General features: G+C 42.2%; 1 protein-coding gene across 1 annotated transcript in view; it reads left to right on the top strand.

The window, feature by feature from the left end:
- The window catches only part of C8A (complement C8 alpha chain), a 65,770-nt gene that overhangs the window by 33,975 nt on the left and 14,208 nt on the right, over window positions 1-17,587 (top strand). Inside the window, exons 6-7 of the mRNA XM_082357600.1 lie at window positions 97-297; window positions 2,334-2,574. Coding sequence (XP_082213726.1) covers window positions 97-297; window positions 2,334-2,574 — 442 coding nt within the window. The remainder of the gene's footprint in view (window positions 1-96; window positions 298-2,333; window positions 2,575-17,587) is intronic.

Raw genomic sequence — 17,587 nt, 5'->3', positions numbered from 1 at the left:
ACTTTGGATATTTTACAAAGCAAAGATTTAAATATTAAGTATGAATTGGAATATAATGCTAGTGCACAAGGCTAACATCTATGTGATTCTTTTCAGGCCCTGGCAGATGCTACAGTCTCCTCCGAGTTGTACGATGATGCAAATGACCTTTTTTCTAAAGTAAAAAATGACAAGTCTGTGTCGGCTGGAGTGACCATTGGTGTGAGCCCTGCAGGCAGCCCATTTACTGCAACTGCAGGTGTATCTGGGTCACGAGACAGTTCGTTCTTGAATAAGTTAAGCAAGTATAATCAGAAGGTATTAAAACATAATGCCCGTGTCACACAGTATTCCATAATCTATGCTGAACACGTATTACCTTAACTGCATTGAAAAGTACAGTAGTAATTGAACCTTCATTTGCTTGTGTAATTGGACATGTCTGATCAGTAGTAATCATGTTTGTTTTTCTTCTTACGCTTTCCCACACAGAATCATCACAAAGGGAATAAAATTGCACGATAAGACTAGCACTCTTATCACTTTCCCATCCTTTTTCATGGTTACCTGGAGCACAGAGGGAAATACTTAGAATGGTCATGTCTTAAAGAGAAACAGCCAAGCCCTCTAAACCAGACTTGGAAGAATTCTAAAGCAAGCCCGGCTTTTCAAAATAGATTGGAGGGCTGGCCTGCTTAATGAATCTTTCATTTCCTCATCAAACATTTACCATTAACTGCCTATTATCCTGAGAGGTCAGACAATGCATCCTTGAGGAAGTTAGGAAGTCTGTCTAAACTGAGATCTAAAGACTAGTACCAGTTGTCTGGATGAAGCGGGGCAGAAGTTAACAGAAGGCTGTTCTAGGTCTGGGAAACAGCATGTGCAAAGGCCTGGAGATGAGAGACTGCCTCACACAAATGTGGGATTGAAAGGACTTCCGCTGGCTGAAGCACAGGTGGGAAGGGAAAGGAGGGAGTGATGAGGATGGAGAGGTAATCAGGAGCTGGAGAAATATTCACTGAATTGATCAGAAATTTACCAAAAGCCTCGAGACATTGATACCAGAACTGGGGATTTAGTTAGGGCTCAAAACATTATTTTGGATAATGAAAATACAGTTATCAAAATTCACTTCCTCAACAACTACAAATTACAGGGCTTCCCTGGTGGCGCAGTGGTTGGGAACCCGCCTGCCAATGCAGGGGTCATGGGTTCGAGCCCTGGTCTGGGAAGATCCCACATGCCGCAGGGCAACTAAGCCCGGGCGCCACAACTATTGAGCCTGCACTCTAGAGCGCGCGAGCCACAACTACTGAGCCTGTGTGCCACAACTACTGAAGCCCGCACGCCTAGAGCCCGTGCTCCACAACAAGAGAACCCACCGCAATGAGAAGCCCCGCACCTCAACGAAGAGTAATCCCCTCTCACTGCAACTAGAGAAAGCCCATGCACAGCAACAAAGACCCAATGCAACCAAAAATAAATAATAAATTTTAAAAATATATATATATATATATATATAAATTACATTCTGGAGCTTTGCCATGAATAAGCTACTGATCTGAAGGGAAAGTACTGTTCTGAGATCTGACTGTCACAGATTCATGTGGACTTTTCTAAAAGCAGGTGGCTTCTTCCAACTTTCACTATCACTTTGGATCAAGGTTTACATTCCCTGCAAGTAAGGCTCATACAGGACCCCCTTCCTCTTAAACCAATCCAACCTCACCCCGGTCCTGTGGATCCTGCTTTTCTTGATTACCGAACAGTACAAGATTACCACTAGAATGTAATCTCCATGAGGGCAGGGGCCTATCTCATTCACGATCATGTCCTCTGCACCTAGCATAATGCATGTGACTGTAGGCACTGAAAAGTATTTGTTTAATAAATTAAGTGATATTGGCATTTCCTCATGTCATCGAAATATTCCTAAGCCTAATTTTTAATGGATACCTAATACTTGTGTAGCAGGTTGCATAATGCAGTGCTTTAATTAGAGCAGGGAGAAATGTGGAGGTGAGAATGGACTGGGGGCCGGACAGAGGTGAGGAGCACAATGAAACACATTGTAGTAACCAACCCAGCGAAAGTTGATGAGAACTTGACCCGGACAGGGGCAGTGGGAACGGAGATGCAGACATGGGAGAAGAAGTCAGGCTGGTGTCTAATATATGTTTGCAAAATGTAATAATATTCTGTTATATGTATTTATGTCATACAGTTACATGTGACTATATTTATATTTCCCACAGGTACTAAATGCTGCCCTTTTGCATGATCTCATGTGGTAAAACGTATACTCTCTTTGTTCTCTTCCTTCATTCAATGGCGGTTGTTGTTACTGGCAGAAATATGGCTTCATCAGAATTTTCACAAAGGTGCAGACTGCTCATTTTAAGATGAGGAGGGAGAACATCATGTTGGATGAAATTATGCTGCAGTCATTAATGGAGCTTCCAGAGCAGTACAATTACGGCATGTATGCCAAGTTCATCGATGACTACGGCACCCATTACATAACGTCTGGAACAATGGGTGGCATTTATGAATATATCCTGGTGCTTAACAAAGAAAGAATGGAAACAGCTGGTAAGTAGAACAGATGCTTGATGCACGCAGTGTTCGATGCGTACGCCAGACACGGTTTGCAGTTTTCTAGGCACTGACTATCAGCCACGCATGATCTCATTTAGCCTCCGTGACAACTCTATAAGGTAGCATTAGTATTATTATTTACAGGGACTTGAGGTTCAAAAGGGTGAAATGACTTGCTAGTAAGCACTACAAACAGAATTTGAACGCAGACTTGTCTGGTTCTCCAGAACCATGTGTTTTCTATTGCACCATAGTTACCCCTTCAATAATAAAGGATCTCTGGGGTTTTGCTATTTAAAATGTTAAAACATTTTAAATATAGATTCTTGGTTAATGGAACTGCCATCCAATCAGTCAGTGATGACAGAAACCTGGAGTCATCCCAGATCCCTTCTTCCCCTTCACCCCTGTAGATCTCTAAGACCCTTCAGTTCTCTCTCCTGAGCAGCTCTTGTCAACAGCCCTTCTACTGCATCCCCTCCTACAATGGTAGGCTGGGCTCCCATCTTTCACTTATTACTGCATCATCTCCTATATGGTCTCTAGGGGAAGTCTCACCCCTTCCAATCCATTCTCAACAACCACCACCAGAAGGATCTTCTGCTTCACAGATCTTATGACATCACCTCCTTGCTTAATATCCTGAGTGACTAGACTAAAGTCTAAACTCCTTAACATTGACATCAACAATCTTCATGGTCTCACTCCAAACTGCTAGAACAGTGGTTCTCAACACGTGGACTCCAACAAACAGTATGAGTGTCACCTGGGAACGTGTTAGAAATGCAAATTCTCAGGCTCCCATCCCAAACCTGCTAAATCAGAAACTCTGACAGTGGGCCCAGCAGTGTGTTTTGACAAGCCCTCCAGGTGTTTCTGATGCTTAATACAGTTTGAGAACCACAGATCCAGTCAACGACGGAGTAGAAGGGTGAGAGCTGTATCCATATTTCAAAGCCAAGTTCAAATTCCAAGTTTCAAGAAGTTTCCCTGACTCCACCATCCCAGGCTGGCCACTTCCTTCCTTCAACACATTCATATCAATTCCACACTGCTTAGTCTTTAAAAACAATTTTCCAAATGTTAATATTTCTCTCCTCATCTAGATAGCAAGATCCTTGAAAGCAAGCATCATGTCTGACAATTTTCTACCTCTTTAGCACTCAACGCAGGGTGAGCGGGCAAAACAAGACATGGAGTTTGAAAGCGGGCATTCACTTAGATTCCTGGCTAGGGTCATTCATTAGCTCATCCATCTATTCATGTATCCATTCTTTTATAATTCAAATATCTATTGAGTATCTATTATGTGTTTGTGCTAGGGATACAAAGGTGAGTAAATCTAAATACAGTCCTTAACATCTTGTAGCACAATACAAACTGCAGATTGAAACCCAACAGTAGGTCTTTTTTTTTTTTTTTTTTGAGTGGGAGAACTTTACGGGTTTTTTTTTTCTTGAATTTTATTTTATTTATTTTTTATACAGCAGGTTCTTATTAGTTATCTATTTTATACATATTGTGTATATATGTCAGTCCCAATCTCCCAATTCATCCCAGCACCACATCCACCCCCCCTGCTTTCCCCCCTTGGTGTCCATACATTTGTTCTCTACATCTGTGTCTCTCTAATAGTAGGTCTTGATATCAATGTATGGAACACCAACATTTTGAACAACACAGAACAGAATAAAAAATATCATAGTGGGTTGTAGGTAGTGAAGATAAATTATCGCTTCAAGAAAATTTTGCCAGTTAAAGACATGTACACATGCACAGAGTCATGATACAAAATAAATAGTTCAGGAGAGATCAGTGTAAAAAGAGTTTGAAAAACTTAATTCAAGTGGATCTTTTTAGAGTCATTCAAAAACACGAGGAAGAAAAAAGAGCTAACATTTGTTGAGTACTTACTAAGTTCCAGGACTGTTACGTACATTCTCATTTAATTTTCTCAACAACATTTGGAGGTTAGTGTAATTCTAGTTTTAGCCCCAGAAATGCTGAGCCTCCTTAGGGAAGTTAATTACTTGGCCCAGGGTTGCAGAAAGCTGGCGTCAGAGCCCTGGACCTGGGGTCTTTCCACCACGTGGCTGTGGTAGACCCTTTCATTTGGGCTCTGTCTTTGGTGGTGGACTACTAATTAACTGCCTGGGGTATCTCGAGCCCCTCCTCTTTAAAATCTGTGAGGCAGAAATGGGCTTCCAATGTGGTTAATATTCAAAAGGAGCCCACTAACGAATTGTCCCAGGGATAATTACCTCAGCTCTGTTTATAGAAAACCATATGTCGATAATAGCACAATTTGCTATTTGGGAAGAGCTGATTTTCTATAAATCCGGAAGGTTAGTGTTGCTTTTCTATAAATATGGAAATGTGCTAATCATCACCTCATCTGCTGGAGACTGCTAATAAATCAGAATGTCATTTACATATTAACCTACAAAGAACAAAAACATCTACCTTCTTTCCCTTTGACAAATAGAATCATGCACACCCTCTCTCCATGTTTGATGTTTGTCTAATTTTCTCTTTGCTGCTTTTTCATCCTCTCTCTCACTCCCTTTCCCCTCTCTCTCTCCTCTTTTTCAATGTCTTTTTTCTTTCTGTGTATCTTTGATCTAATGACTTTAACAATATTTATATTCTATCAAGTGCTTGTTTCTAAGAAATACCCCGTGTAGTATACATTCATGTCCTCAAAGAGCTGAGCTTGGAATGGAATGATTTAAGTGAACACACGGGCTGGTTTGCTCTGGGGGAGTCTTTTGTCCTTGGGTTTGCCTCAGATCCTCTATGTGTTCATCCCAGAGGATGCACAAGGCTGTTTTCTTCTAATGTGTTCTTTAGATAAAATGCTTCTCCCCCAAAGAGAGCATGAAACCATCCATCAAAAATCAGGGGATGTCTTGGATGTTGGGGAGGTGATGTTAGACTTCAGTGGGACCCTAGACTTTCCTCAAGGGCTGCTGCTGACACCTTTCTACCTTCTACAGGAATCAGTATGGATTTGGGCTTGAATTTTTGGATTTAGATTTTTTTTCTCCTTCATCCCTTCTTTGGAGCTCCTATTATTTGTCTTTGTATAAAGATCTGACAAAGAGAATAGTGCATTCACCATCTGGCTGCTTTGGAGTCTGGCCCTATTACAGAGCTGATAATTTACCTAGGACAGGGCAAGTACTTCAGTGACACTGTTCTATTCATGTATGTTTCCTGCCTTCTTTTGCACATGCTGTGCTGTCAGCCTCCAAAGCACTTTCCTGTCTTGCCAACCTGACAGATTTCAACTCATTCTTTTGAACTTGTATGGGCAGCCCCACCTCCGTGAAACCTGCCCTGATATTCCTCTGCACATTCTTCCATAGTTTTGTTCGTTCAGACATGCATTCATCAACCATGTTAATTGAGTTTGTATCATGTGCCAGGTGAAAAAAATCAGTATGGTTCCTGTTCTTGCAAAGCTCACAATCTAGTGAAGGAAACTAAATAAACAGCCAAAAATCCAGATGTCATCCTTGGTTCCTCCTTTACTTCTTGCCCCTCATCAGTGAGACCTGTCATCTTTACTTCTAAAGCATATGTGGCATCTGTCCACGTCTCTATTACCATCTAACTGGTCCAAACAACTATGATCTCTCATCTGGCCACTGCTAGAATATGATGGCTTTTTTTTCTTTTCTTTCTCTTTTTTCTCTTTCCTTTCCTTTCCTTTCCTTCCTCCCTCCCTCCCTCCCTCCCTTCCTTCCTTTCTTTCTTTTCTTTTCTTGTTGTTGTCATCATTGTTATCCTGCTAACACTCTAACATAGCAAGCTTATTTTAGCCTACAGCCTTGGTACTAGCTACTCTCTCTGTCTGGGCTATCCTTCTCTCTGATGTTTGCATAGCTGTATTCTAATCATTCAGATCTCAACTTAAATGCCCCCTTTTCAGAAAGGCCTTTTCTGACCATGTGGCAAGTCCCTCTTTGTTATAGCACCCTATTTTAATTCTCAAAACATCACTATATATTCTGTGATTACCACGCTCACATGCTTATTTGTTTATTGTCAACCTCCTCCTAGTATGCATGTTCCATGAAAGCAGGGGCCTCATATGTTTTGTTCACTGTTATATATTCATTTCCTAGAACAGTGCCTGGCCTTAATAACTTCTGTTGAGTGAGCTAATGAACAGATACATATAAAATTGCAAATTGTGATAAGAGCTGGCTAGAAAATGAACAGGTCGTAGAAATAGAGAATAACTGTGGGAGGAGAAGGAGAAGACAATCACTTAGTTTAGGATTATCTGGGAAAGTCTCTGGGATTAACTGGGATAAGGTCCAAAAGATATTCAGAAGGAGACTCCAAAGACAAGAAAGAGGGAGGATGTCCTGGGCAGAGTGGACAGCCTGCCATGTTTGAGAACTGAAATAAGCAACGTGTGGCTAAAGGCTGTGGGTGAGGGGAGGATGGAGGGAGCTGAGGTTGGAAGCAGCTGCAGAGCGTCTTGCTGGTCATGGTAAGAAGTATGGACTGTGTCTGCAGTGAAATGGGAAACCACTGCAGGGTTACCAGCAGGGCAGTGCCATGGTCTAATCTCTGTGTCAGCAGGTCGTTCCACTACTGTACAGAGCACGGATTAGATGGGGTGAGAGTGGACTCAGGGAGCACAGTTAGAAGGCTCTTGTTGACATCCAGGTAGGGAATAAAGAATGGAGATGAAAGAATATGATCGATTAGGGACATATTTTGAAAGCAGAGTTTAGATAATTTGCAGATGGCCTGGGTGTGAATTGTGAGGTGTACTCCTTCTACATTACATTATATTTACATTACATTATATTACATTACATTACATTATTTTCCTTCTACATTATATTTCTAACACACACACACACACACACATTAGGGCAAGAAGAACATGATGAGTTTGCCTGGGAGGGCCAGCTTCCTGGGAGAGATGCCTCCAGGCATTTGGAAATATGGCAGGGATTCTGGAGGCAAGAGAAGAATCCAGAATATATATATATATTTTTTATCTATATATTTTACATATATGTATAATATTAATTCATACACTGTACTAATGGTAATTGTCTGTATTTGTCTCTTCTACTAGATAATGAACTAGACCCCCTTTTTTGGCTCATGTAGATAGGTCCTGACATATTTGGCTCAGCTTCTGTGCCCTTTGTCTCTCAAAATGCAACATGAAATAGAGTTTCTTATCAGTTAAGGAATCTAAGTAAATCTGATAAGATACCTCCACCAGGGATGCTGTAATGGAAACCATGCATGGAATAGAAAGTAAACTAATAGCCCTCAAGGCTCTAAAAGTTCATGATTCTATAGTTTGGGGCCATATTGAAAGGGCTCTGCAAAGACCTTACAAAACATGACTTCTATTGATGCTCTGCTGGTGAGAAGCCAGTAGCATTTCATGGCCCCATAAAAGCCATTAGGCAATGTGGTAGTAAAAAGAGTTCTTTTTACAAAGATGTCTTTGCTTTTCATGTAGGTCCTGCCATTTAAAAGCTAAAACTTTGCATCTCTGAGTCTCAGTTTTCCCATAACTAATGTATGGATAATAAACTACTGCAAAAGGCTCTTATGAGAACTAACTCTAAAAAGCATGTGATAAATAAAACACGGTCTAAACGGTAGTTACTATTATGGTTTACAGTTTTAGGTGGGATTGTAAGTAGCAAATATCATTTGATCAAGGTCTGTGGAATGAAAGAATTTGCCGGCAGATGGTAGCAAGGAATCCAGATTTTGGAGTCAGACACATCTGGGTGGGGATCTTGGTTCTACCATTTAGCAGTTGCATGACCTTGATCAGGGTACTTAATTTCTCTGAACCTTAGTTTTTTCAAGACCCAAATAGGAATGATAACAAGGGTTTGAGAATAATTCCAAGTACATCTTGCATGATAAGTGTTTAAGTAGATAGTTTTCCCTTTAATGCAGGATATTAGGATAGCTTAGTGTTTGAAAATATGGGTTCTGTCACTTATTAGCTGTGTGATTACCAGCAGATTATTTAATCATTTTAAGTCTAAATTTTCTCACCTGTTAAACTGGAGGTATTAATGGCATTTAACTTATAGAGTAATTGTGAGGAATAAGTGAACTTATCCACAGAAAATATTTAGTGTAATGCTCAGGCTCTAATGAGCACTTGATAAGCATCAATTGCTGAAAAAGGTTCTAATTTAGATTCCTTGGGTTCAAATCTCATCTCCATCACTTATCAACCATGTGACCCTCAGGCAAATTAACCTCTTCATGCCTCAGTTTCCTGTTTCCCTAAATGAGACAATGACAGTTATACTTCATAGGATTGTTATGAATATGAAATGAAACAATCTGTGTGATCAGGTGGCCCAGTGCCTGGCATATAGTAAGAGTTTAAAAATGGTACCTATTATTGCTGCACTATGTTGATGTTACTATTACCATATTTATTATTCCCTGCTTTCCAGTTATTAATTCTATAATGTTAACTGTCCTCTCATCTGTAAAGTGGGGACAATAAGACAACATATCTCATAGGGCTCTGCAATTGGTCAGCTCTGAAACATTGTTCAAATGGAAGGGAAATCATTATCATTATGTCCAGCCTGCAGTGGGCAATATTTCTGCTGTAGACTTGGAGACTCATCAATCATGCCTCCTCCCCCACCTGCCCATTTTTTAAATCAAGGTCATTCATTTCTTTCTCTAGAGCTTCATCCAGTTTTGGAGGGACTGCTCCTCCCATTGATCAAGGTCAATTTGAATTCTCATCACTATCTTTCAAGGTGGTAACAACTCTGCCTAAATCAGTGCCTGCATTCCATTATGCCTCCCCTTGATGGGTGCCAGATAACAGTGACCCTGGAAAAGATCCTTCTAATGAGAATGCAGTACATTCAGCCAGTTATTGATCATTGCCCTCTAGCTGGGGTCCCTGGCCAACTGGTCTACCACCTAACACACTGGGTAGAAAAAGTTACAGGGACATGACTAAAATCTCACTGAAGTTGATGTCAATTATACTTCTACATTCTCTTCCTCCATCTTCCTTTTCTCTATTTATTCATTCCTTCAGTTTTTCATTCAACATTTATTAAGCACACATAACATGGTAAGCACTGTCTAGATACCAACATGGATCCTCTTATCTCATATAGAAGGTAATGGGGTTTCTCTGTTATAATCATCTGATTATAGTCAGGGATGACTTATTAAAGGACAACCAAATTGATTACTACCTAAAATGAATTAACAAATTATCTTTTTACTCACTGTACTTAGAATTAACTGGTTCTAATAAAATATATTTACATATAAAAACTCCTAATGTTGGTAAAATATAATCATTCACATCTGGTATTGAAGATGATCTTCATAATAGCTTATGAGGAATTGTATTATTATTTTTCCCAATTTAATAGAGAGAAAGCTGAGGTCCAAAGACCCAAAGTAAATGGCTCAACATGATTCAGTTAGTTTTGAACTAAGGTCTTGTGATGTAGAGTTTATGTATTGTCCCGCACCATTTCCCCACACTTCTGTCATTCATTCTGATACTATATTCCAGGGGCCTAGACTCTAGCAGCACTGGTAAGATGGTCAACAGTTAATGAACATTTCATTATGTGGCAGACACTGAGTTAGGCACTTTAAATGCACTATCTCATTTAATCCTCAGGAAAGACCGAGGAAGAGAATACTATAATCCCCAATTTACAAATGAAGAACTGAAACTCAGCAATGTTAAATAACTTGTGCAAGGTCAAGGTCATCTTGTTATTATGGGTGGAGCCAGAAGTCAACGTGAGAACCTGTGATGTTAACCATCATGTTGTAATGCCTCAGAGATGTTTTACCTAGGATTTTTCAAACTGCACGCCACAGCCCATTAGCAGATTGTAAGAGAAATTTAGTGGGTCATGACCAGCATTTAACAAAATGAAATAGAATACAATAAGAGGGAAATCATCAGAGAGCATCACACAAAGTATGGTTAAGTATTGGAACTTATTTTAGCCGGATGTAAGTGGGCTGGATCATGATCTAAAATGTATTGCTTACTTTTGGGGGCAGTCAAAAAAGCATTAGACACACTGTCTTAACCCAGTGTGCTCCACTGACTGTGGACATGTATCTAACCACTTTAAATAAAGGGAAAATCATCAATAGCCATAATGAAGGCATTAGGAAGTATATTAGTTGGGGTTCTCCATATACTTTACATATATATGTAAAGAGATTTCTTATAAAAAATTGGCTCACATAACTATGGAGCCTGACAAGTCCCAAGATCTGCATTTGGCAAACTGTGGACCCAGGGGAGTTAATGGTTTAGTTCCAGTCTGATTTCAAAGGCCTGAGAATCAGGGGAGCTGAGGGTGCAGTCCCAGTCTGAAGGTTGGCAGGCTTGAGACCCAGAAAGAGCTGATGTTTTAGTTTGAGTCCGAAGGCAAGAAAAAAGCCAATTTTCCAGCTCAAGGCAGTCAGGCAGGAAGAATCCTCTCTTACTCGGGGGAAGGTAAGATTTTTGTCTATTCAGAACTTCTACTGGTTGAATGAAATCCATCCACTTTAGGGAGGGCAATCTGCTTTACTCAGGTTACCGATTTAAATGTTAATCTCATCCAAAAACACCCTCACAGGAACACCCAAAATAATGTTGACCAAGTATCTGGACACCTTGGCCCAGTCAAACTGACACATAAAATTAACCATCACAGGAAGGTGGTCAAGGGGGAAAGGTAGAGGCAGATGTGAGTAATAACTGCCAAGATAGGTGTGTGAAGTCTCATGTAATGAAACAGCTTATCTAAATGAAGATGAAAAAAGCAAGCATTCACTGAGTTCTAACTCTGTGGCAGGCAGCATACTGAGTTCTTACATGCATCTCATTCCATTTAAGTTTCCTGGCAATGCTTTGAGCTGTGTTTTATGGCTGTACCCATTTTACAAATGATGAAAACGAGGCACTGAAAGATAAATGACACATCCAAGGTGACACCACTGGTTAGAAGCAGAGTAAGGTTTGAAATGAGGATTTCTAATTCCCAGTTCAGTGCTTCTTGTGGTACCTCTGGATATTTATTTCACTTATTTTCTTTTTTAAAAAACTATTAAACTGCTTGTGATAGCTTTGAAAGTGGTTAAATCAGGTTTTTGAAATACCTAACAGAGTATTATACTCAATATTCACTTCTAAGGGCAATATTGGGTCAGCTTGACCCTTGACTGGGAATTGTCACAGAGAACTGTTAAAGGTTAAACTGACCAGCTTGTGATGGTCTGTTCTGAAGCTTAGGTACATTCACAGAGCCAAGAACAAGCATGGTGTGCTGGCACCCATGGCACTCAATAAAGCGAAACTTAAAGACCTATAGGCCAGAAAATGTATCTAAGCCACCAATGGCAGGTGGTTTTAATAGCAAATGCTACCGGGACCACTGAGTTGAGGACTGTGACACCAGATATGGGCTCAGGCAGAAAGTACTGTGATCAATTAGTGATGTCTATCCGAGGCAGAGGCTGACCCATGGTACAGCCTCAGTATCTTTCTGGCTGGGGTAGTTCAGAATCCAAGCCCACCAATCCTGGGCATCCTCTGGAACTTTCCTTACACTCTGGAGAGTCAGGGGTGGATTCCTAAAGGGTCTGAGCAGGGATTAAGGGCCCCTGAGCTATGTGTTTTCTATTCCTTTAGTAGAATGAGACAAAGGCAGCCCAGATGATCAAGCTGTGTATGGAGAGTAATTGGGATGAGATGGGTGTATAAATTAAGTCCCTCGAATTTTTCATACATTCCATCACATTTATATATTATTGATGTTGTTTGCTTATAATTCCCTTTCAGGAAGGTCCTAAGCAGAGCATTTTCCCTTCTTACCCAAAGTAGCAGGCAGGAAACAGTCTCCGAGGAAAACCCTTCTCATAATCTAATCTCCACCCATCCATCCATCCATCCATCCACTCATCTAGTAAATACTCAGAGAGAACCCATAATCTCCAGGGACACAGGAGTGAAACACACAGATCCCCGCCCTGGAGAAATGTGCAGTCAGTTGGGGGCTAAGAATAATACAATGCGATGAATGCTTGACTAGAAATAAATACGGTAGAAGCACAAAGGAGGGAGCAACCCACCCTTTCTTCCCCTCCCATTTTCTAGACTCCAGAGACATTCACACCTGATCTTCTGAAGTTAGTAGGAGTAGGAGCTTGCCTGGTGGAGAACGCAGCTGGAGCTTTCTAAGAGGAGAGAGTTGCATGGGAGTGGCTGAAGCAGCAAGTGGTGAGGGTGAGTAGTAGGAGATGAGTGATTCACCCAAAGGCCAGACTCTTTGTAGAGGGCTTGCCCCTGAGGCCGGTGCATACATGAGAACAATCCAGTGGTTGGGTTATGGCAGGACGAGTGCTGATATCAGTAACCTGGAAATGGAGTCAGTGTTGGCCTCCAGGGAGCCACAGAGAGGACGACAAACTGCAGAAGGGCAAGCTGCTGGAGGCATGCAAAGGTGAACATTGAGACAGGAGGGTCCCTGCCGCCGGACAAATGCGCAGCATTCAAGAGAGCATGCGCTGGTCCTGCTCTACCCTCCAGCCCACTGCTTACTGCGGGGCTAGGCTGTACGGAGCTAAATGCTGGTCCCTTGACTTAATCATACTCACTTTCTTCTTGCTGCTGTTCCTTCTACCTAGAACTCTGCCCCCCTCTCCTCCCCCTCTCTTCTTCACCTGGCTAATGCTTCTTCATCTTTGGTCTCTGCTCAGATAGGGTTTTCCAGACAGTCTCTCTGTCTCCCCAGTTCCAGGTTGGGAACCTGTCTTAGGTATTGGGTCGCCCAAAAATTTCATTCGGGTTTTTCCATAACATCTTATGGAAAAACTCGAACGTACTTTTTGGCCGACCCAATACTTCAGTGTACCCAGGACATAGCTCTATGTATATCACACTATTACAACTGCCTGTTGCCATAGTGCATCTTGTGAATGATGTGTGTCTGGAGTTTTGTCCACAGGCTGAGGCTGACTCACAGTAGAGGCTCAGTGTCTTTCTAGCGGGGCTGGTTCAGAATCTAAACCCATAGGTGCTGGGCCTCCTCTGGAGCTTCTCTTACACTCTGAAGAATCAGGGGTGGATTTCTAAAGAGTCTCAGCTGGACTGAACAGTGAGGATGGTGAGGTGGGCAGGAACCTGATTGTGAAGGGTCTTATATTCATGGCTAAGTAGTCTGGGCTGGCCCAAAAGGTCTTTTGCTGTGTCTGCTAACCAACCAATCATCCTGAACAGACAGGCACTAGATTCTAACAAGCTCCAGGCTTTATCCCCAGTTACCATGACAACCAGGCTTCACGGTGATGGATGGTATTGACTGACTGACAGATTCCTGGTGTCTTGGCTCTCTCCCCACCCCCCTTAAGTAACTTGCATACACATGGAACTGAGATTCTCAGCACCATCCTCCTGAATTTGTCCTGATTTTGACTTTCCACCTCTATCACTGAAAACAGCCTCAGCCTGAAAGGAGAAAAAGGTGTGATAATGTCAAAATTACTCCCAGGGCCACCCTTAGCTCCCTCTCCCTAAGTGATATAATGTGGCAAGGAGAAAATGGGCTTTGGACACAGACCTTGGTTCAATCCCGTTCTACTATTTACTTATTGTATCATTTTGGGCAAGTGACTGAAACTATCTAAGCCTTGATTTGCTCATCTCTAAAATGGGAATAATTGTACTTTCTGTGGAATGATGTGTGAATATTAAATAATGCCTGGAAGATCTTTGCCCAGCACATAATGTGGATGTTCCCTCCATCTTCTTCATTCACTCCCTCTCAGTTAACAGTACAGTTTATCCTGCAGAGAAGTTGACTAAGAAAATTGGTGTTCACAAACTCCTCAGCCTCCCGTATTCTCCGATTTTTCCAGTTCAGAATCAGGAACCAACAGCCCAGTCTAGGTATGCTGTGGCATTTCTGGCAGCAGTAATAATAGTAATACTTGACCATTATTGCTAGTTTCAAGCCAGGGACTATCCTAAACACTGTACATGGCATGGATTAACTCATTTAACCCTCAGAGCAACCCTATGAGGTAGACAGTGTTAAAATTCCCATGTTATAGATGCGATAACTGTGATACAGGGAGGTTCAGACAGAAAGTGAGCATGGAAATTTCCACCACAGGCAGTTTCCATTTCAGAGCCTGGCCCTCAGCTATACTACTGCCTCCCATCATGATCAAAATCATCTAGTGGGTCAGAGTCCCTGAAGGTAGCCCTTTATCAGGGGGAGGGAGACCTGAGATCACAGCCCCAGCATTGCCCATTGGGAGCATGGATTCCTTTTTCTGAGCTGCTTTGTGGAATGAGGGGTTTGGGGAGGCCACTGCTACTCATGGCCCATGATGAACCGTTTCCTGCAGAGTAAGACTGGCTTGATGAGATGGATGGAGCGGGCCCCGAGTTTGGATACGGCACACCTTGCATCAAGCCCCGATTCTTGGGCTTGTTAGTCATGGAACTTTGGGCAAGTTACCTAACAATCATAGCAACAACTAATAAGATTTGTTGAACACTTAATTGTACCAGACACCAGTTTTAGAGACTCATGTATAGAAACCATTTTCACCTCCATTTTCAAATGGGGAACATGAGGCACAAAGAGGTTCAATCACTCATCCAAAGCCACACTCCCAGTGAAGGGTAGAACTCTGGCTCCAGAGTTCACACACTTAACCACCACAGTTCCTGCCTTCTCCAACCTCAGATTGCCTGCAAAAGGAGTAAATCCTCCCAGCCCCATGGTGAGCCTCCAATGAGATAATGCAGATGAAAGAGCTTTATAAAATATCAACTCTTAATCAAGCATGAGATATTACAAAGATATGATTTATATCGTCAACCAAAAGAAGACCTGTGACTCTCAAAACATTTTAGAGGTATTGTCTAGATGGGTTGGAATCAGCCCATCCCTGAGCACTTCTGGGGGCTTGTTACATGCTGAGCCTTGCAAACCCAAGAGACGACTTTATAAGTTTGCAGGATAATTGGAAGAACAGACCAAGAAATTGACAATTACTATAGTGTGCTAAATACTATGCTCTAGGGAAGCATGCTGATACCATGAAGGACACACAGGGATACTGCGGGGACATAGATATAGGGCCCTTGTGAATGAGGGAATGTTTTCTAGAGCTGAGTGGGAGAAACTCAGTGAAGGAGGTAAGGGAACTTTCTAGTCAGAGGGAACAGCATATGCAAAGGCACAGAGGTACTTGTACTATTATTCTCAGGTGGTTGGGAAAAAACATGCATTTTTTTTTTAACATTTTTATTGGAGTATAATTGCTTTACAGTGCTGTGTTAGTTTCTGCTGTATAACAAAGTGAATCAGCTATATGTATACATATATCCCCATATCCCCTCCCTCTTGAGTCTCCCTCCCACCCTCCCTATCCCACCCCTCTAGCTGGAGAAGCATGCGTTTTAATGGATACACAGAAGCACCTAGGGGGCAGGGAAGTTAGCCAACACTTCCCAGCTCATCCAGTCACAGATTAAACAATCATCTTTTCCAATGTTATGGCATGAAATAGGCTATATGATTCTTCCTTTCCCTTCTGAGGTTGTCTTTGAGGGCAACCAACATAGCAGAGCAACATAGCACAGAGATCACAGCAACGTGAATGGCATCTGTTTGTTGCACAGAGATAAATAATGCATTACACCTGCTGTTTTCCACCTGATGCTTGTCATCTGAGGAATGACAGAGACTTGCTGATTCTGGCACCTCAGAAATAAGGCTGCCTGGCTCTGCCTCAGAGCCACGTGGATGCAGTATCTCCACGGAGGTGTGAAGACAGCTCTCACACCTGCACCACAGCCCAGACCAGGTGTGAAACAAGCAGTAGACAGGGTGGCCAGAGACGTGTCCCCCGGGCTCCTGGCCTGCCAGGTGGGCACAGCAGCTCCTCTGGGGACCAGACTAGAGTGGGAAGGACCCCAAGGGTCTCCCAGGACTTCCTTGGCTGATTTGCATCTCCTTCCTTTCCACTCTGGAGTTCAGACCATGTTGGCCTTTCTGAGCAGACTCGCTGCTGGGGACACAAGGCTTCACGTGGCCTCCCTTTGCTCTCAATGTTCTCCACTTTGTCTGCCTAATCCCTACTCATCCTTTCACACTTGCCTCTGGTATCCTTCCTCTGACCCCCTAAGGAAGACTGCCCCGAGCTTGCTGCCTTCCCTCAAAGTCCTCATGACACAGTACAAGAACTATCAGCTTACCTGTCCATGTCTCCACACTGGGCTGTAGGCTCACTGACAGCAAACGCTCCCTTTAGCCCTCTTTACTTCCCAGATACCTGGAACACGATAAGAAATCATTAAGGACATACCCAAGTTATCTCAAATGCTCCTCAGGTGTTCTGGTGTGTTTCTTAAAGTTTCAGAATCTTGGCTTTAGAGGAGTTCTTAAAAGACATCTCGTCAATTCTGCAAACGCTTCTACTCACAGGCAAACAGCTAGCTTCTGCTTGGGACCCTCCAGATATGGGGAGCTCACTGCCTCATGAAATAACTCCTATCTCTTTGGCCTCTGAGTGTTGCGGTGATTTACCTTAGGTTGAGCCTAAATCTATCTCCCTGTAGCATCTGCCCTTTTGGTCCTAGTTCTTGCCCTTGTGACCACACAAACAAGCCTAATTCCTCTTCCTCAAGACAACCCTCTGGAGAGCTGAATCTAATTCTACTGACCTCTCTTAAGGAGAAACCTCTCCTTTCTTGTTCAGGTAAACATCCTACATCCCCTCAAATATTCCCAAAAGGATTTGGCTTTAAATTTCTTCACCCTCATGCTCATTCTCATTCAATCATTCCCCATTTTCTTCTATTAAATCTTATTGTGGTAAAAACACTTAACATGAGATCTAATCTTGTAACACATGTTTAAGGGTACAATACCGAATCCTTCACTATAGGGACAATATTCTGGCAGATCTCCAGAACTTACTC

The sequence above is a fragment of the Balaenoptera borealis genome (assembly GCF_965194805.1).
Source record: "Balaenoptera borealis genome assembly, chromosome: 1".
Taxonomy (NCBI): Eukaryota; Metazoa; Chordata; class Mammalia; order Artiodactyla; family Balaenopteridae; genus Balaenoptera; species Balaenoptera borealis.
This window is presented reverse-complemented; position numbering and strand designations above follow the sequence as displayed.